Genomic DNA, 17128 nt, shown 5'->3' with positions numbered 1-17128 from the left:
CCCTCACCTGGGACGTGGAGAAGATCGTCCGGGAGGCCCTGGCACGGAGCCCGGACCCAGGTACAGGTCCGAAGAACCGTTTATACGTCCCACCAGAGGCCAGAGCTGCAGTCTTGGACTTCTGTCACGGTTCCAAGCTCTCCTGTCATCCAGCGGTGCGAAGGACCGTGGCAGTTGTCCGGCAGCGCTTGTGGTGGGCATCTATGGAGGCCGACGTCCGGGAGTATATCCAGGCCTGCACCACCTGTGCCAGGGGCAAGGCTGACCACAGGAAGGCCCAAGGACTACTCCAACCGCTTCCTGTGCCTCATCGCCCCTGGTCCCACATCGGCCTGGATTTCGTCACGGGCCTCCCGCCGTCCCAGGGCAACACCACCATCTTCACGATAGTGGACCGATTCTCCAAGGCGGCCCACTTCGTGGCCCTCCCGAAGCTCCCAACAGCCCAGGAGACAGCAGACCTCCTGGTCCACCATGTTGTCCGTCTGCATGGGATACCCACCGACATCGTCTCAGATCGTGGTCCCCAGTTCTCCTCACACGTCTGGAGGAGCTTCTGCAGGGAACTGGGGGCCACCGTGAGCCTCTCGTCCGGGTACCATCCACAGACGAACGGACAGGCAGAGCGGGCCAACCAGGAACTGGAACAGACCCTCCGCTGCGTCACATCCGCGCACCCGACGGCCTGGAGTAACCATCTGGCCTGGATCGAGTATGCGCATAACAGCCAGGTGTCTTCCGCCACCGGCCTCTCCCCATTTGAGGTGTGTTTGGGGTATCAGCCCCCGTTGTTCCCCGTGGTGGAGGGAGAGGTCGGTGTGCCCTCGGTCCAGGCCCACCTGCGGAAGTGCCGTCGGGTGTGGCGCTCCGCCCGTTCTGCCTTGTTGAAGGCCCGGACGAGGGCGAAGACCCATGCAGACCGCCGGCGATCCCCGGCCCCTGCTTACCAGCCCGGGCAGGAGGTGTGGCTGTCCACGAAGGACATCCCCCTCCAAGTGGACTCCCCCAAGTTGAAGGACCGGTACATTGGACCTTTCAAGATCCTCAAAATCCTCAGTCCTGAAGCTGGGAGTCGGAGCTTCACTGCGGATCCACCCGGTTTTTCATGTGTCCAGAATCAAGCCTCACCACACCTCACCCCTCTGTGCTCCCGGTCCGGCGCCGCCTCCTGCCCGGATCATTGACGGGGAGCCGGCTTGGACAGTGCCGGCTCCTGGACGTCCGTCGAATGGGCCGGGGGTTCCAGTCCTTGGTGGACTGGGAAGGGTATGGACCCAAAGAACGCTCCTGGGTGAAGAGGAGCTTCATCCTGGACCCGGCCCTCCTGGCCGATTTCTACCGCAGACACCCTGACAAGCCTGGTCGGGCGCCAGGAGGCGCCCGTTGAGGGGGGGGTCCTGTTGTGTGGGCCGCCAGAAGAGGATGTACTGCTGGCCCGCTACCAAAGGGCGTCCTGCCTGACGTGCGGGCTTCAGGCACGAGAGGGCGCTGCCGCCACGGACACAGCCGGGAGTGACAGCTGTCACTCATTAATTCCTGACAGCTGTCACACATTCTTCATCGTCGCACTCCATAAAGACCAGACGTCATCTCCACCTCATCGCCGAGATATCATACTTCATTGGAGGTAATACGCTCAGCCTTTTTGTGAGATTTATGAATCTGTTATTGTGAGTGTTTGCAGGAGAACCGGTCGTTTTTGCGGAGGCTGTGCAAGACGGCGCTCCTTTTCATCTGAGACCGCTGCAACATATTGAGTGAGAAGTGGAGGTGGCATTCCCACCGCTGTTGTTACTGGGTGTACACACACCCACACTTGACTGTCTTTGTTCTTCGCCAGCAGTACCAGATCCGACAGTCGGGGACGGTGATCACCTGGGAATTCGGGACTTGGCGGCTCCAGTATTCACCAGGTTCTGTGGGGGCGGAAATCGTGTGGTTCCGGCTCTTCTCAGGACAGACGTCTTCTATCCTCGAGCCTGCCCACATGTCACCTTTGTAATTTGACTGTAATTATATTCTGAGATTGTCTGTATGTTCGTTGTGCACGTTTCACAACATTAAATTGTTACCTTTTGGCTCATCTATTGACCGTTCATTTGCGCCCCCTGTTGTGGGTCCGTGTCACTACACTTTCACAACAAGAACTGGCTCACACAGACCTGATAATTTTTCTTTAAGAAGCCCTCTTATTCTGCACTCTTTACCTGTATTAATTGCACCTGTTTGAACTTGTTACCTGTATAAAAGACACCTGTTCACACACTCAATAAATCACACTCCAACCTGTCCACCAGCCACAGCCAAGACCAAAGAGCTGTCTAAGGACACCAGGGACAAAACTGTAGACCTGCACAAGGCTGGGATGGATGACAGGACAACAGGCAAGCAGCTTGGTAGAAGACAACTGTTATGATTATTTATTAGAAAGTGGAAGAAACACAAGATGACTGTCAGTCTCCCTCGGTCTGGGATTCCATGCAAGATCTCACTTTGTGGGGTAAGGATGACTCTGAGAAAGCTCAGAACTACACAGGAGGACCTGGTCAATGACCTGAAGAGAGCTGGGACCACAGTCACAAAGAGTACATTAGTAACACATGATGCTGTCATGGTTTAAAATCCTGCAGGGCAGCAAGGTCCCCCTGCTCAACCCAGCACATGTCCAGGCCCGTTTGAAGTTCACCAGAGACCATCTGGATGATCCAGAGGAGGCATGGGAGAAGGTCATGTGGTCAGATGAGACCAGAATAGAGCTTTTTGGAATCAACTCCACTTACCATGTTTAGAGGATGAGAACAGCTCCAAGAAAACCATCCCAACAGTGAAGCATGGGGGTGGAAACATCATATCGTGGGGGTGCTCTTCTGCAAAGGGGACAGGACGACTGCACCGTATTGAAGGGAGGATGGATGGGGTCATGTATTGTGAGATTTTGGCAAGCAACCTCCTTCCCTCAGTAAGAGCATTGAAGATGGGTCATGGCTGGGTCTTCCAGCATGACAATGACCCCAAACACACAGCCAGGGCAACTAAGGAGGGGCTCCATAAGAAGCATTTCAAGGTCCTGGAGTGGCCTGGCCAGTCTCCAGACCTGAACTCAATAGAAAATCTTTGGAGGGAGCTGAAACTCCAAACCTGAAAGATCTAGAGAAGATCTGTATGGAGGAGTGGACAAAAATCCCTGCTGCAGTGTGTGCAAACCTGGTGAAAAACTACAGGCCTCTGTAATTGCAAACAAAGGCTACTGTACCAAATGTTAACCTTGATTTTCACAGGTGTTCAAATACTTATTTGCAGCAGTAACATACAAACAAATAAAAAAAAAAAAAACATACATTGTGATTTCCGGATTCTTTTCCACCTGTTTCTTGTACAATTATTTACTGAATCTGTCATTTGACTAGCTGTTGAAAATAAGGGCTTACCCTTAGTCTCCTGCTCCCAGTATTTTTGCCATTGTAAGTTAATTTCCCTCCTGACATTACGCTTGCCCTCTGCTTTGGAAAGATTGATACTGATTTTTTTTTTTTTTTTGGGGGGGGGGGGGGGGGGGGTCACAGCTTTTTGGCCAGCCTATCCACCTTCTCGTTTGTTGGATTACCTATATTTACTGTAACCCACATCAATGTTATCTCAACACCTTTCCTTGCCACATCCCTAATTGCCAAAAGAATATAAATGAGGTCTTGCTGACTCCTGGATGAACCTGTCCCAATACTATTGATAGCTGACACAGTCAATTCAATGTGTACTGTTTGCAATGTATTTTATTAAATGTATTTAAGTAATACTGCTGTGTGTGGGTGGGTGGGGGGGGTCGCTGCATCATGGTAGGTGCGCCATGTATTTTGCTGAATTTTTTTTTTTTTTGCCAATCACACCTATGAATACAGCTAACTTAAACATTTGAAAAAGAGCCACATTAAAGAGGATGGGGATTTTTTTAGCTGGCAGGATGGGTGCCACAATTTATCCAGACTGACCCAGACTTACTCCAAATATGAGTAAATTAAGTGTCTTTTTGTGTTGCCATTTCGGCTGCTCCCGTCTTGTTCGGGGTCGCCACAATGGATACAGCCAGTTCCGCATTGGTATCTGGCACACGTTTTACGCCGGATGCCCTTCCTGTCGCAACTCCAGTTTTACCTGGGGAAACACACAGAGCCACTCGTGTTCTGAAGAGGTCTCCCATCCAAGTACTAACCAGATGCCGCACTGCTTAGCTTCAGAGATCTGATGGGATCAGGCTTACACAGAGCAGACCGACTCAAATATGAGTAAATTAAGTGCTTTCTTATGGCATTTTAGAAATGCGGAAATGCGCTCCTTCTTTAAACCGGTGTTCTGTCGAGATGAGGTGCGATAAGTCTGTCGAGCGTTGGTGCGTCATCGAGATGCAGTTCCTCGTGTAACTGCATGTGTGTGCACTGAAAAAATTACTTGACCAAGTTCGGTTATTTTGATGGGCAAGTAAATGTATAAATTGTTCATCCGAACGTAGTAATGTATAAAATCTACTCACTATAAAACGATAAGTATTTTTAACCTGGAGTTAGCTTATTTCGACATGCAAAATATACATATACATACATTTATGCTCCTAACGTAAAATACAGAAAATGTTTTATTTACTAGGCTATAAATACACTGAATACAATTAATAAAAAAAACTTTGATGGAAAAAACATAAAAAACAAAATGTGCATGCGCAGTTGCACGTTGAGCGAGTTACATCATCTCCCCATGTGCAGTTGCGCAAGGCACCTCATCTCGACGGTAGAGCAATGTGTGCATGCGCAGTAGCGCGACGCACCTCAACTCGACGGGACACCAGAACATGTACTTGGCACAGGTGAGCCATCTGGTGTTCAAAAGGTGAAACTTCAGCTCCTGACCCAACACTGACCCTATTTGCATAAATACCATTAATATATATACCATTAATCAGATTTATTTTGTTCATTTACATTTGTATTTTTCAGCATTCTGAAGAGCTAATTTCTTGGGGGGGGGCTGTCTTATCTCTATAAAGTCTACCATATTTGCTTGATTAAATGCCTGACCAGTCAAAATTCTGCTAGGAAAAAAATAAATGCCTTAAATTCACATCGGTTTTGTTTAAAGGCTGGGTCACGTATGTTAGCCGCCAGACGTCACTGCCTGGCTGATTGTCCATGTGAGCTGTTGTGGGTCCAAATGGCAGCCTCCTGCTCGAGCGTGTGCTGATGGACAATATACTGGTAATTTGACTCCTGAGGGAACAACTCCTTCTACCAGTGATGTCACAAAAAGGAAGTATCGTTCCTACACCATTGAGAAAAAGCTGCAAGCTGTTACGTTTACTGAACAAAAAAAACAGCAAGGTACATACAATTTAAAATTAATCAATTATTGTCATTAAATGAAGCAAAGGAAGCACAACTTTAGTAGATCTATTTCTTCAACTTTGTAAAAAAAAATTTGGCTTAAAATATTACAGGTGAGCGCCGTTAACTCGACCATGTGTAAGTCTAGATTTGGCTTTACTCGCAATCAAGTTGTGGACCCCGAAAATTTAGACTGCTGTATTAAAGTCCATTTTCAATTTGACTGTTTTTGGGAGGGATCGTCAACGCGGATGATTCTGTGTGATGATTTCTTCTTCTTCCTTTGGCTGCTGCAGGTCAGCGATGAGGACTGATGATTCTATGCTGGATGACTGAATATTCAAAATTTTTGGATGGAAATCTTTTGATCCTTACTGCCGGTCCACATTGGGCCGGAATTTTTACAAGCCACGTGTGGCAAGCGGGCGCGTGTGTCAGGCTCGTGAGAACTCATGATGACTCATTCAAGGTGGAGGTGGGATTACACCAAGGATCAACTCTGTGTCCTTTCTTATTTGCAATGGTGATGGACAGGGTGACTGATGAGATCAGACAGGAGTCTCCATGGACTATGATGTTTGCAGATGACGTGATCTGCAGTGAGAGTAGATAACAGGTTGAGTTTAGCCTGGAAAGGTGGAGAGATGCTGTGAAGAGAAGAGGAATGAAGGTCAGTAGGAACAAGACTGAGTACATGTGTGTGAATGAGAGGGAGCCCGGTGGAATAGTGCAGTTACAAGGACGAGAACTGGTGAAAGTAGATGAGTTTAAATACTTGGGGTCAACTGTCCTAAGTAGTGGAGAGTGTGGTAGAGAGGTGAAGAAAAGAATACAGACAGGGTGGAGTGGGTGGAGAAAAGTGGCAGGAGTGATTTGTGACTGAAGAATATCTGTAAGAGTGAAGGGGAAAGTTTACAAGACAGTAGTGAAACCAGCTATGTTGTATGACTTGGAGATGGTGGCACTAAAAAACAGACAGGTGGCAGAGCCGAAGACATTGCGATTCTCTTTGGGAGTGATGAGAATAGACAGATTAGGAATGAACATATCAGAGGGACAGCTCAGGTGGGACGGTTTGGAGACAAAGTCAAAGAGGCAAGATTGACATGGTTTTGACATGTGCAGAGGAGCAAACCAGGGTATATAGGGAGAAGGATGCTGAGGATGGAGCTTTCAGGCAGAAGGAGAAGGAGGCCAAAGAGGAGGTTTATGGATGTGGTGAGGGAGGACATGCAGGTGGTTGGTGTGACAGAGGAAGTTACGGAAGACAGGGCGAGACAGAAACGAATGATCTGCTGTGGCGACCCCTAACAGGAGCAGCCGAAAGGAGGATGACGGAGGAGTGACACCAGAAATGTGACAAATCACAGCTTTTTGTGTTCTCCGTCATTTAGCAGGTGTACAGGTTTGCAGCCACGCAGAGGGCTCTGATCTAAAGCAGTTGTCTTCTGTTTGCCACACCCAGGGATATGTGAGAAACTTGACACTATATTACAGCGCAGGCAACAAGCAGCATTTTGTGAATAATCGCCGGCCTTGAATAAAAGCCTGCCTCGTTTAGGTGCCAGGTCTGAACACTGCTATAAATACTTTCCAGATGCACCGTAAAGTGTTCTTTAAATGACCGATTGTTGTGGCATTACTATTTTGAGCTTATCCTCATGTCTGCTCCATTTAAAATACAATTAGCATTCATGCTTACTTCAAGCAAATATATATGAATAAATTTCTATCAAATAGCAGAGTGTCTGACACAAAGAACTGCACCGTAAAAACGCACAAGAACTGATATTCATGGCTCTTTGTTACAGTACAAACAAACAGACGTGTGTTTGTTTGTTGTTACGGCGCAAATGAAAAGACGTTCATTTCCACAGCAACATGAACCGTAAACAGGTAAATGCTGCTATGAACTGATTTAGTACTGAACTTACAGTAAGTTTGCGATGGACCGCTTTGTCGCTTTGGGAAACATCCCACATAGAAAGTAATTCACAATAAGTCAGTGTTGTGCTCAAAAAGTACATACATAGACATTCAATCACTTATCTGGGATTGAGTCGCGGGGCAACAGCTTCAGCAGGGGACCCCAAACTTCTCTTTCCCAGGCCACAGTAACCACCTCTGACGGGTGGATTCTGAAGCGTTCCCAGACCAGTGTGGAGATATAATCTCTCTACCTAGTCCTGGGTCTTCCCCAGGGTCTCCTCTTGGATGTGTCTGGAACACCTCCCTAGGGTGCCTGAACCACCTGAGCTGGCTCCTCTCAACGTGAAGGAGCAGCGGCTTTACTCCAGCCTCCTCACCCCATTTCCCATCCACCCTCCTGAGGAAACCCATTTCAGCCGCTTGTACCCGTGATGTAGTTCTTTCGGTCATGACCAAAACCTCATGACCATGAGTAGGACCAAAGATTGACCAGTAGACCGAAAGCCTTGCCTTTTGGATCACCTCCCTTTTTGTCACAACACTGTGGTCGAGCAAGTGCAATACCACCCCTGCTGCACCAATTCACCGGCCAGTCCCATGCTCCATTGTCCCCTCACTCATGAACAAGACCCTGAGGTACCTAAACTCCTTAACTTGGGGCAAGACCTCATTCCCTACCCAGAGTAGGCAATCCATCGGTTTCCTGCTGAGAACCATGGCCTCAAATTTAGAGGTGCTGATCCTCATCCCAGCAGCTTCATACTCAGCTGCGAACCGACCCAGTGAGTGCTGAAGGTTGCAGGCCGATGAAGCCAACAGGACCACATCATCTGCAAAAAACAGTGATGAGACCCTGAGCCCACCAAACTGAAGACCCTCCTCCCCACAACTACACCTCAATATCCTGTCCATGAATATCACAAAGATTGGTGATAAGGCGCAGCCCTGGCGGAGGCCAATTCCCACTGGAAGCGAGTCCGACTTACTGCCAAGAACCCGACCATAGCTCTCGTTCTTTCTGTGAGAGATTGGATAGCCCTGAGATGGGAGCACATCCCACAGTATCTCCCAGGGTACCCATTCATATGCCTTCTCCAAGTTAAAAAACAAAACAAAAAAAAAAACATGTAGACTGGATGAGCATACTCCCAAGCCCCCTCCAGGATCTTTGTGAGAGTGGAGAGCTGGTCGGTTGTTCCATGGCCAGGACCAAACCTGCATTGTTCCTCTTCAATCAGGGGTTTGACTATCAGCCGAATTCTCCTTTCCAGCACCCTGGAGTAAACTTTAACAGGCAGCTGAGGAGTGTAATGTCCCTGTAAATGGAACACACACTCTGATCCTTTTTTTAAAATATGGGGACCACCACTCCAGTTTGCCACTCCTTAGGCACTATCCCAGACCTCCACGTAGTGTTGAAGACGTCTCATTTAAGACAGTCCCTCCACACCCAGAGCCTTCAGCATTTCTGGAAGGATTTTATCAGCCCCCAGGGCTTTGGCACAGTGGAGTCAAGTTGTTTGACTACCTCAGCGACTTCCACCAGGGAAATGTATGATTATCCCCCATCATCTTCCAGCTCTGCACCTACTATAGAGGACACTCCAGTCTGATGCAGGAGTTCCTCAAAGTGTTTTATTCCAGTGCCCATGAGGTCAACAGAGTTCCCTTCTTACTGTAGACAGCTTGGATGGTTCCCCGTTTTCCTCTCCTGAGGTGCCTCACGGTCTGCCAGAAGCACCTTGGTGCCGACCGGAAGTCCTTCTTTATGGTTACTCGGAACTCCTCCCATACCTGCTGTTTTTCCTCCCTCACAGCAGAGGCTGCTGCTCTTGGGGCAATCAGTACCTTACAACTGTCTCCGGAGTTCTCCTAGCTTACGTATCCCTTCAGTCGGACGACTTCCCTGACAACTGGTGTCCTCCACGGTGTTCCAAGATTGCCACCCTTTGAGGCACCTAAAGCAAGGTTTACACACAGACGGTTTTATTGGCAGAGTAGTACGTAGACCGAAGTTCGCGGTAGTTCCGGCTGTTTTCGCGGTGGAAAGGGGTGGAGCTCGCCGGCTCCGGGTGTCAGTCAAATGACGGACCTTGATCACACGGAGCAAGTTGCTGTGGAAAGCTCCCAATACAGAGAGTATCATTATTTGCTCCAGGAGCTGTGTCTGGGTGACGGCCGCTTTTAGCGGTCCTTCCGCCTCTGCAGGACCCAGTTTGAGGATCAACTGTCCCGTTCACGCGCGCACATGTAAACAAAAAAAAAAAAAAAAGAAAAACTCCATTGCTTGCTGCAGCTCGCTTTTTCCCCCAAAAAACTCTGTCATAATTGTGTTTAGAAACCAGTCACCATTTGTTTTATTATACATCTGTGTAGTTAATTAATAAAATATTCTCTACAGAGGATTCGCCTGCGCGCGCACGTAAAAAAAAGAAAGAAAAAAAGAAACTCGATCCGCTCCCCGCTGCTGTTTGCTGTGGGCTCCTTCTTGTTCTTTCCCCCAAAAAACTCTGTCATAATTGTGTTTAGAAGCCAATCACTATTTGCTTTATTATACAGCTGTGTCGCTAATAAGTAAAATAATCTCCAGGACGATTCGCGCGCGCACGCACGTAAAATAAAATTATAAAGAACCTCCGCTCCAAGCTGCTGTGGTGCTGCTGCTCACTCCAAAAACTCTGTCATGATTGTAAAATAAAGACAAAAGAGACATAAGTCCTGCTCACAGGCTGCTACCAGATACAGGACATGTTCACATCTTCAAACTCCAGACATCTCCACGTCACTACATATTCAGTCCCTGATTGGTCATCGCGGCGCGACGAGAACTGCGGCACTACAGGAAGTGGCAGGATGAAACGGCGATTAAAAAGTATCAAACGCCGTTCGTCGTCACGGGAGGTCTCCGGGAGCGCTCCCGGAATTATTCAACATGTTGAATAATTTTTTCGACAATTCCCAGTAAAGCACGAACTAAGCCACGCCCCCTAGTGCCGGCGTTAACAACGGTGTGTGATCCTTAAGACAGCCAAAAACTCTTCCGGGATGCTTCCAGGAGCTCTTACCGTCTGTGTGTAAACGGGGCTTAAGACCTTCAGGCCACAGCTCCCCACTGCTGCTTCAGCAATGGAAGTTTTGAATATTACCTATTCTGGCTCAATGCCCCCACCCTCCACAGGGATGCCAGAAAAAACTCTGCCGGAGTTGTAAGTTGAATATCTTTTGGACAGTGGGCTCCTCCAGATGTTCCAAGGTCACCTGCAATATCCATTATGGCTCACCAAGTCTGTCCAGTCCTCCTGCACTCTTTCACCCGAATGTCCACAACATGCAGTCTGAGATCAGATGATAGAATCACAAAATCAATCGACTTTCGACCTTGGGTGCTCTGGTACCATGTACACTTATGAGAATTATGTTAGAACATGGCTTTCATTATGGACAATCCATGACTAGCACAGACATCCAATAACAAATAGCCACTTGGGTTTAGCTCAGGAAGGCCGTTCCTTCCAATCACACCTCTCCAGGGGTGTCTGTCATTGCTCACGTGTGTGCTGAAGTCCCCCAGCAGACCAGTGGAGTCCCCCACCAGAGCCCTAGGCAGGACTCCAGTCAGTGACTCCAAGAAGGCTGAATACTCTGATTTGCTGTTCAGTGCATATGCACAAACAGTCAGTCGCCTCCCACCCCCGGCCACTCGAAGACACAAGGGAGGCAGGCCACTCTTCTATGAGGCTAAACGCCAGTGTAGCGTTGCTCGGCTTGGGACTCGGGAGTTTGCGCTTGTAACAAAAACATTAATTAGATCTTATCTTCCGATGCCTAAAGCAGTGTTTTTGTGGTAAATATATACGCGATTCATCGGCTTTTCAAATGTTTCATTGCATGGTATATTCACACCACATCTGATAATCAGTGGCTGAAAGAAGTTTACTTGCATTTTGTGCCCTTATAGTGACCTTAATTAACTTGTTAGCTCCTTTTTTACACATGTGCCTTTATAAATTAATAGTACAACGATTTAATCCATTTTGCTGCTTCTTGCATGAAGTGATAAATTGGGGAATAATCCTGTTGTGTCTGATTGTTTGCGGACGTTACTGCTGGCTATACAGTTGCAAATAGAGCTTAACCAGCGATGCGTTAGCGGAGCCGTAAAACGGCTATTTGCGACGATATAACAGCACGAATGTCCGCAAATCATCAGACACAAGGGGGTTATTCCCATTCTAATTCCATCAGTTTCCTAGTTTATTTTTGTGTAGGTAATTCCGTTGGTGAGGCTTACCATCGAGCCGAGGCAGCGTTGCTCCAACAGTGGTCAGGACGGGGAGTAATCCATCAAATGTGAAATGATACTTCTGTATCGGAATCCACATCAGTACATTCGTATGGTAGCTCAGATTCACCCATTTAGGCGTTGTTGTCGGTATGCGACTTTCTCTCGTTCTCAGCTAGCAGCATGCACAGCCAGTGTTCTGTCGAATTGTGCGTCTCATTGCATAAATAGACACTTCCGCGCCCTGACAATATTAGTTGCGTGGAGGACAGGAGTGACATTCAACAGGAATGACATCTTGTCAGAACACCGGTCAGGGTGCGAAGTAATACATCCAAATGTGAAACGGTCGAATATTTTTGCCACCATTACCCCAATATTATATGGTCTGAAATCTCACACGCTTAACCAATCAGATTCACAGAAAAAATGTAATTGGATTAGAATGCAATTTATACTCCGGTGAGACTTATATACATTGTTTTTCTCTTAAAGAGGCATTTTTGTACCAAATTTACTTCTACTTCGGAAAATACAATGTTTTTAATTTGCAGATTATTTAGGGGCTCTGAAAGTGGCAGGACTGTGTATGGAAATGGCTGTAATTCCCAAATGCTTAATGTGATAATCTTATTAAACCCCAAAGTCTACACTATGGGTACATTTTCATTGTTTCATTTCAAATCCATTGTCATGTACCGATGAAAAATTGCAACTCTTGTCACTGTCCAAATAATTATGGACAGTATTGTTAATTTATTACTGACCACAGTAATTAAGCCTGTATATAACTTAATTAATTTTAAATGATGCCAAGTTTCATCAAACAGGTTACAAACAAAGGCTCATAACAGGCTTATGTGGTGGGCGCTTTGCTGAATGAATGAGATGTATTTTGGTGAGGTTAAATGAAGGTGAAACCCTCTGTGCTTGCTGTGGTATTCACACAGTCCTGCTATAATCGCATCATCCTGCTGTGAGGAGCACAGAGGAGAACAGATGTGTTAATTAGCCTCATCTTTATCCTGGAGTTTACTTCTCACCTCAGCTTTAGTACACAGGAATCCATAAAGGGGCCACATTTCTAGAATACTTTTGAGCTGTATAATGTAGTGTGACTGTTCCATTTCCAGTGCCTCATGAACTCAGTAAAGAGTTTGCGTGGCTGTGATGTAGTCATGAATTCCAATCATCCTTAAAATTTATGAACAAGACAGTTTGCCTCAGTTTTTTTGTTGAATCTTTTCTGTGCAGCTGGATCAATTGTAAGCAGTAATACTCAGTACTGATGCAGAGTTTTGTCTTATTTATAGTTTCAGAATTGCCTGCTGACATTTGGTTGATGTCTTTCAGTTCCTGTATAACATTAAAGCAGTTTAAAACACAAAATTGATTTTGATTTGTGGCGAGTATATGTTTGCAGTATTTGTTGTGAAGTGACCACAGAGATGGGTTTGGCTCTTGTTTCTTGGAGATGGTACTGACTGTCTCCTTTGTGTAGCCGTTTGTCATTTCTGCCTCTTTTCTGTGCTTGGATTTTTCTCCATCATGGTCTCCCTGTCTGGCTTTCTGTGTCTAGTTTTATGTTCTGGGTTGTTTTTTAAACTCGAGGTTTAAACATATATTTTTAGCTGTCATTTGTATGCCCTGTAGCTGACATTCCCAAGTCCATCACAGATATTTCAGCTGTCATATGTTGGCTGTTTGTTTCTTTTGCTAAATCACATTGTACATTAATTTTTTTTATTAATTTATTCGCTAATTGCAAAAAACCCAAGTACATACAACCCCAATTCCAATGAAGTTGGGACGTTGTGTAAAATGTAAATAAAAACAGAATACAATGATTTGCAAATCCTATTCAACCTATATTCAATTGAATACACCACAAAGACAAGATATTTAATGTTCAAACAGATAAACTTTGTTTTTGTGCAAATATTTGTTCATTTTGAAATGGATGCCTGCAACACGTTTCAAAAAAGCTGTGACAGTGGTATGTTTACCACTGTGTTACATCACCTTTCCTTCTAACAACACTCAATAAGCGTTTGGGAACAGAGGACACTTTGTAGGTGGAATTATTTCTCATTCTTGCTTGATATACGACTTTAGTTGTTCAACAGTCCGGGGTCTCTGTCGTATTTTGTGCTTCATAATGCGCCACACATTTTCAATGGGTGACACGTCTGGACTGCAGGCAGGCCAGTCTAGTACCCGCATTCTTTTACTACGAAGCCACGCTGTTGTAACGCGTGAATAATGTGGCTTGGCATTGTTTTGCTGAAATAAGCAGGGACGTCCCTGAAAAAGATGTTGCTTGGATGGCAGCATGTGTTGCTCCAAAACCTGGATGTACCTTTCAGCATTGATGGTGCCATCACAGATGTGCAAGTTGCCGTTGTCATGGGCACTAACACACCCTCATACCATCACAGATGCTGGCTTTTGAACATTGCACTGGTAACAATCTGGATGGTCTTTTTCCACTTTTGTTTGGAGGACACAACGTCCATGATTTCCAAAAACAATTTGAAATGTGGACTCATCAGACCACAGCACACTTTTCCACTTTGTGTCTGCCCATTTCAAATGAGCTCGGGCCCAGAGAAGGCGGCGGCATTTCTGGCTGTTGTTGATGTATGGCTTTCACTTTGCATGATAGTTTTTTTGCACTTGTAGATGTAGCGACGAATTGTGTTAACTGACAACAGTTTTCTGAGGTGTTCCTGAGCCCATGCGGTAACATCCTTTACACAGTGATGTCGGTTTTTAGTGCAGTGCCGCCTGAGGGATCGAGGGTCATGGGCATTCAGTGTTGGTTTTTGGCCTTGCCGATTACGTATAGAAAGTTCTCCAGATTCTCTGAATCTTCTGATTATATTATGGACTGTAGATGATGGAATCCCTAAATTCCTTGCAATTGAACGTTGAGAAATATTGTTCTTAAGCTGTCGGACTATTTTTTTCACGCAGCTCTTCAGAAAGTGGTGATCCTCGCCCCATCTTTGCTTGTGAACGGCTGAGACTTTTAGGGATGCTCCTTTTATACCCAGTCATGACACTCACCTGTTTCCAATTAGGTGTTCTTTGAGCATTCATCAACTTTCCCAGTCTTTTGTTGCCCCGTCCCAACTTTTTTGAAACGTGTTGCAGGCATCCATTTCAAAATGAGCAAATATTTGCACAAAAACAACAGTCTATCAGTTTGAACATTAAGTTTCATGTCTTTGTGGTGTATTCAAATGAATATAGGTTGAAGAGGATTTGCAAACCATTGTATTCTGTTTTTATTTACATTTTACACAACATCCCAACTTCATTGGAATTGGGGTTGTATTTTGAAAATCTTATTTAGGTAATTAACATCTAATATAACATCACATATTCTTGTGTTCCTTCTCCATGGTAGATGTTATTTTTTGGGGTTTGTTTATTTATTTTTTGATAGTGTTATTAATTGATTAGCTTTTAGTTCATTACTAGTTGGACAAACCTCAAAAATGTAAGATTTCACTTTAGTACTGTTAAATTATTTATAATAAAAATTTTGTTTTTATTTATTTATTTATTTATTTATTTTTATTTTGGCCAACTGCATTCACATTACAGGCAGAAGTGGCCCAGATCCAGTCTTTTCCTTTCTGTCACATCAATACATTGAATGAGCTCATCTCTTATCAATGCTGGCAAGATCTTCTGACACTTATGTGTTGCGAAAATGTATGTGTCATGATGTCACTTCTGGCCTCATGACATCAAGCAACATCTAGCATCTAGCAACAAGGGAAATGGCTGCATTGACTTTGAAAACTTGAATAGGCCTCCATTCTTTCACATAGGAAATTGATCGGGAATCTGTAAAGAATGGGGCTGATAAGCAGCTTCCATAATGGCATCAGTGTTGATCAGAACGTATCCATCCCCAACCCTTGATCAGACAAATGTAAAATTTATGGTTACCAGACTCATAGGCTGAATTTGACATTTCTCACATCAGTGCACATTTAACTCTGTGCCATACCTTATCAACATCGCCAAGAAAGTGCCAGCGCAAGTTGTTAATTCAAATTTTTGCCATTTGACTTCTCACTGTCATTCTCCTCAGCACATTTGATTTGCCGTTGGACTTCCACAAATATTCTTCAACATGCTTGCTTGACTTTGATGAAAAGATGAACTCCTACCACTCTAGTCTTTCTAACATTTTATAGGGTAATTGATGAATTGAAAAAAATAGATTATGCAATCGTGGAAGCAAGGGCCATTTCATCAATGTAATGATGGTACTTTTCCACTTGTCTTTAGTTAAGATGGACTGTAGATAAGTTCACAAAAACATTCTTTGAAAATAAAGTTGCTTTGCACCATTGAAAACGTCTTCAGTCTTTAGTCCGTGGGCTAAAGACTGAAGAAGTGCCCACGGACTACTTCATTTTCTTTGTATTGAGGGTGGCTGCAGATGTTGGTCAACAGGTCAGTAGTTGGCTAACAGCAGTCATTCTGTAAACTTTGTGAATACATGATTTTCTTCTTTTACAAACTGTGATTTGGAATAATACCCATCTTGAAACATTTTTCCTTGAATAAAAGTAATATTTTCTGTGGTTTCCTCATCAGGAAGCCAAAGTCATGGTTGTGCCTTGTCCAAGTGTCCAGCCCATAGAAGAGGCACTGGAAGACTGCACTCGCTGTGTGATTCCCATCATGCTCTGTGCTGTCAACCAGGAGTGTCTGAGCACAGAACAGGTTGCTGAGCTCTGGAAAGTCAAAAAGATGCTCTGCTTTCCCATCTGTTTTGTCCGTGTCCCTGATGTGGGTGCGGCAGCTTCCCCAGAACCAGGCCGTCATGCTGAGAGGGATAGGAGTCCTCTCCATAAGCAGCTGCTGTCCCTTGGCTTCCTGAGTGGACCAACTGGGAACTGTTCCTGTGGGGCTCCTACAGTGAGTCAGAGTCTAGGCGGTAAGCCTCAGGACATGCTGGGTGAGACCTTTGAAAAACTGCATCGGTTGCTGGTGCCTTTTACACGTCAGGTGCTTCAAAACCAGCAGGTGGAGGCAGCCAACCTTCTAAATGGGCTGCATTGTCGCTGTCTTGATCTTTTCATTAACCAGGTCAGATGATAATTCATCTGAATGTTATTTCTGTTACTGTTGTATTCTCGTGACATTTGATTCTGAATTGCTGTGACACAGTCTTCTCTTTCTGAATCACTGACTGCAGCCTTTATCCTGACTGTTGTCTTTCTGCAGGCTTTTGACTTGCAGAGGGACCTGCAAATAACGCCTCGCAGACTGGAGTACACTCGTGAGAAAGAAGTTGAATTGTTCACCTCCCTTATGGCTATCGCTAACCGCAAACAGGAGGAGATGAAAGAGATGATTGTGGAAACTCTCAGCAGCATGAAAGAGCAGTTGCTGGAGGATGCTGCTAACCTGGAGTTTACAGGTTAGTGCAGCATAGTTAAGTATGCCCTCAGCATGATTTTAAGAAGTAGAAGTATGTCCATATGCCCCGAGGCCTGTTGTTACTTGTACTTATATTCAG

The 17128-nt window shown here is 45.5% G+C and overlaps 1 protein-coding gene across 1 annotated transcript in view; it reads left to right on the top strand.

Moving 5' to 3' along the window:
* The window catches only part of dstyk (dual serine/threonine and tyrosine protein kinase), an 81286-nt gene that overhangs the window by 29514 nt on the left and 34644 nt on the right, over positions 1–17128 (top strand). Inside the window, exons 3-4 of the mRNA XM_034166562.1 lie at positions 16201–16695; positions 16834–17029. Of these exons, the coding sequence (XP_034022453.1) occupies positions 16201–16695; positions 16834–17029 (691 nt within the window). The remainder of the gene's footprint in view (positions 1–16200; positions 16696–16833; positions 17030–17128) is intronic.

The sequence above is a fragment of the Thalassophryne amazonica genome, chromosome 3, assembly GCF_902500255.1.
Source record: "Thalassophryne amazonica chromosome 3, fThaAma1.1, whole genome shotgun sequence".
NCBI classification, from domain to species: Eukaryota; Metazoa; Chordata; class Actinopteri; order Batrachoidiformes; family Batrachoididae; genus Thalassophryne; species Thalassophryne amazonica.
This window is presented reverse-complemented; position numbering and strand designations above follow the sequence as displayed.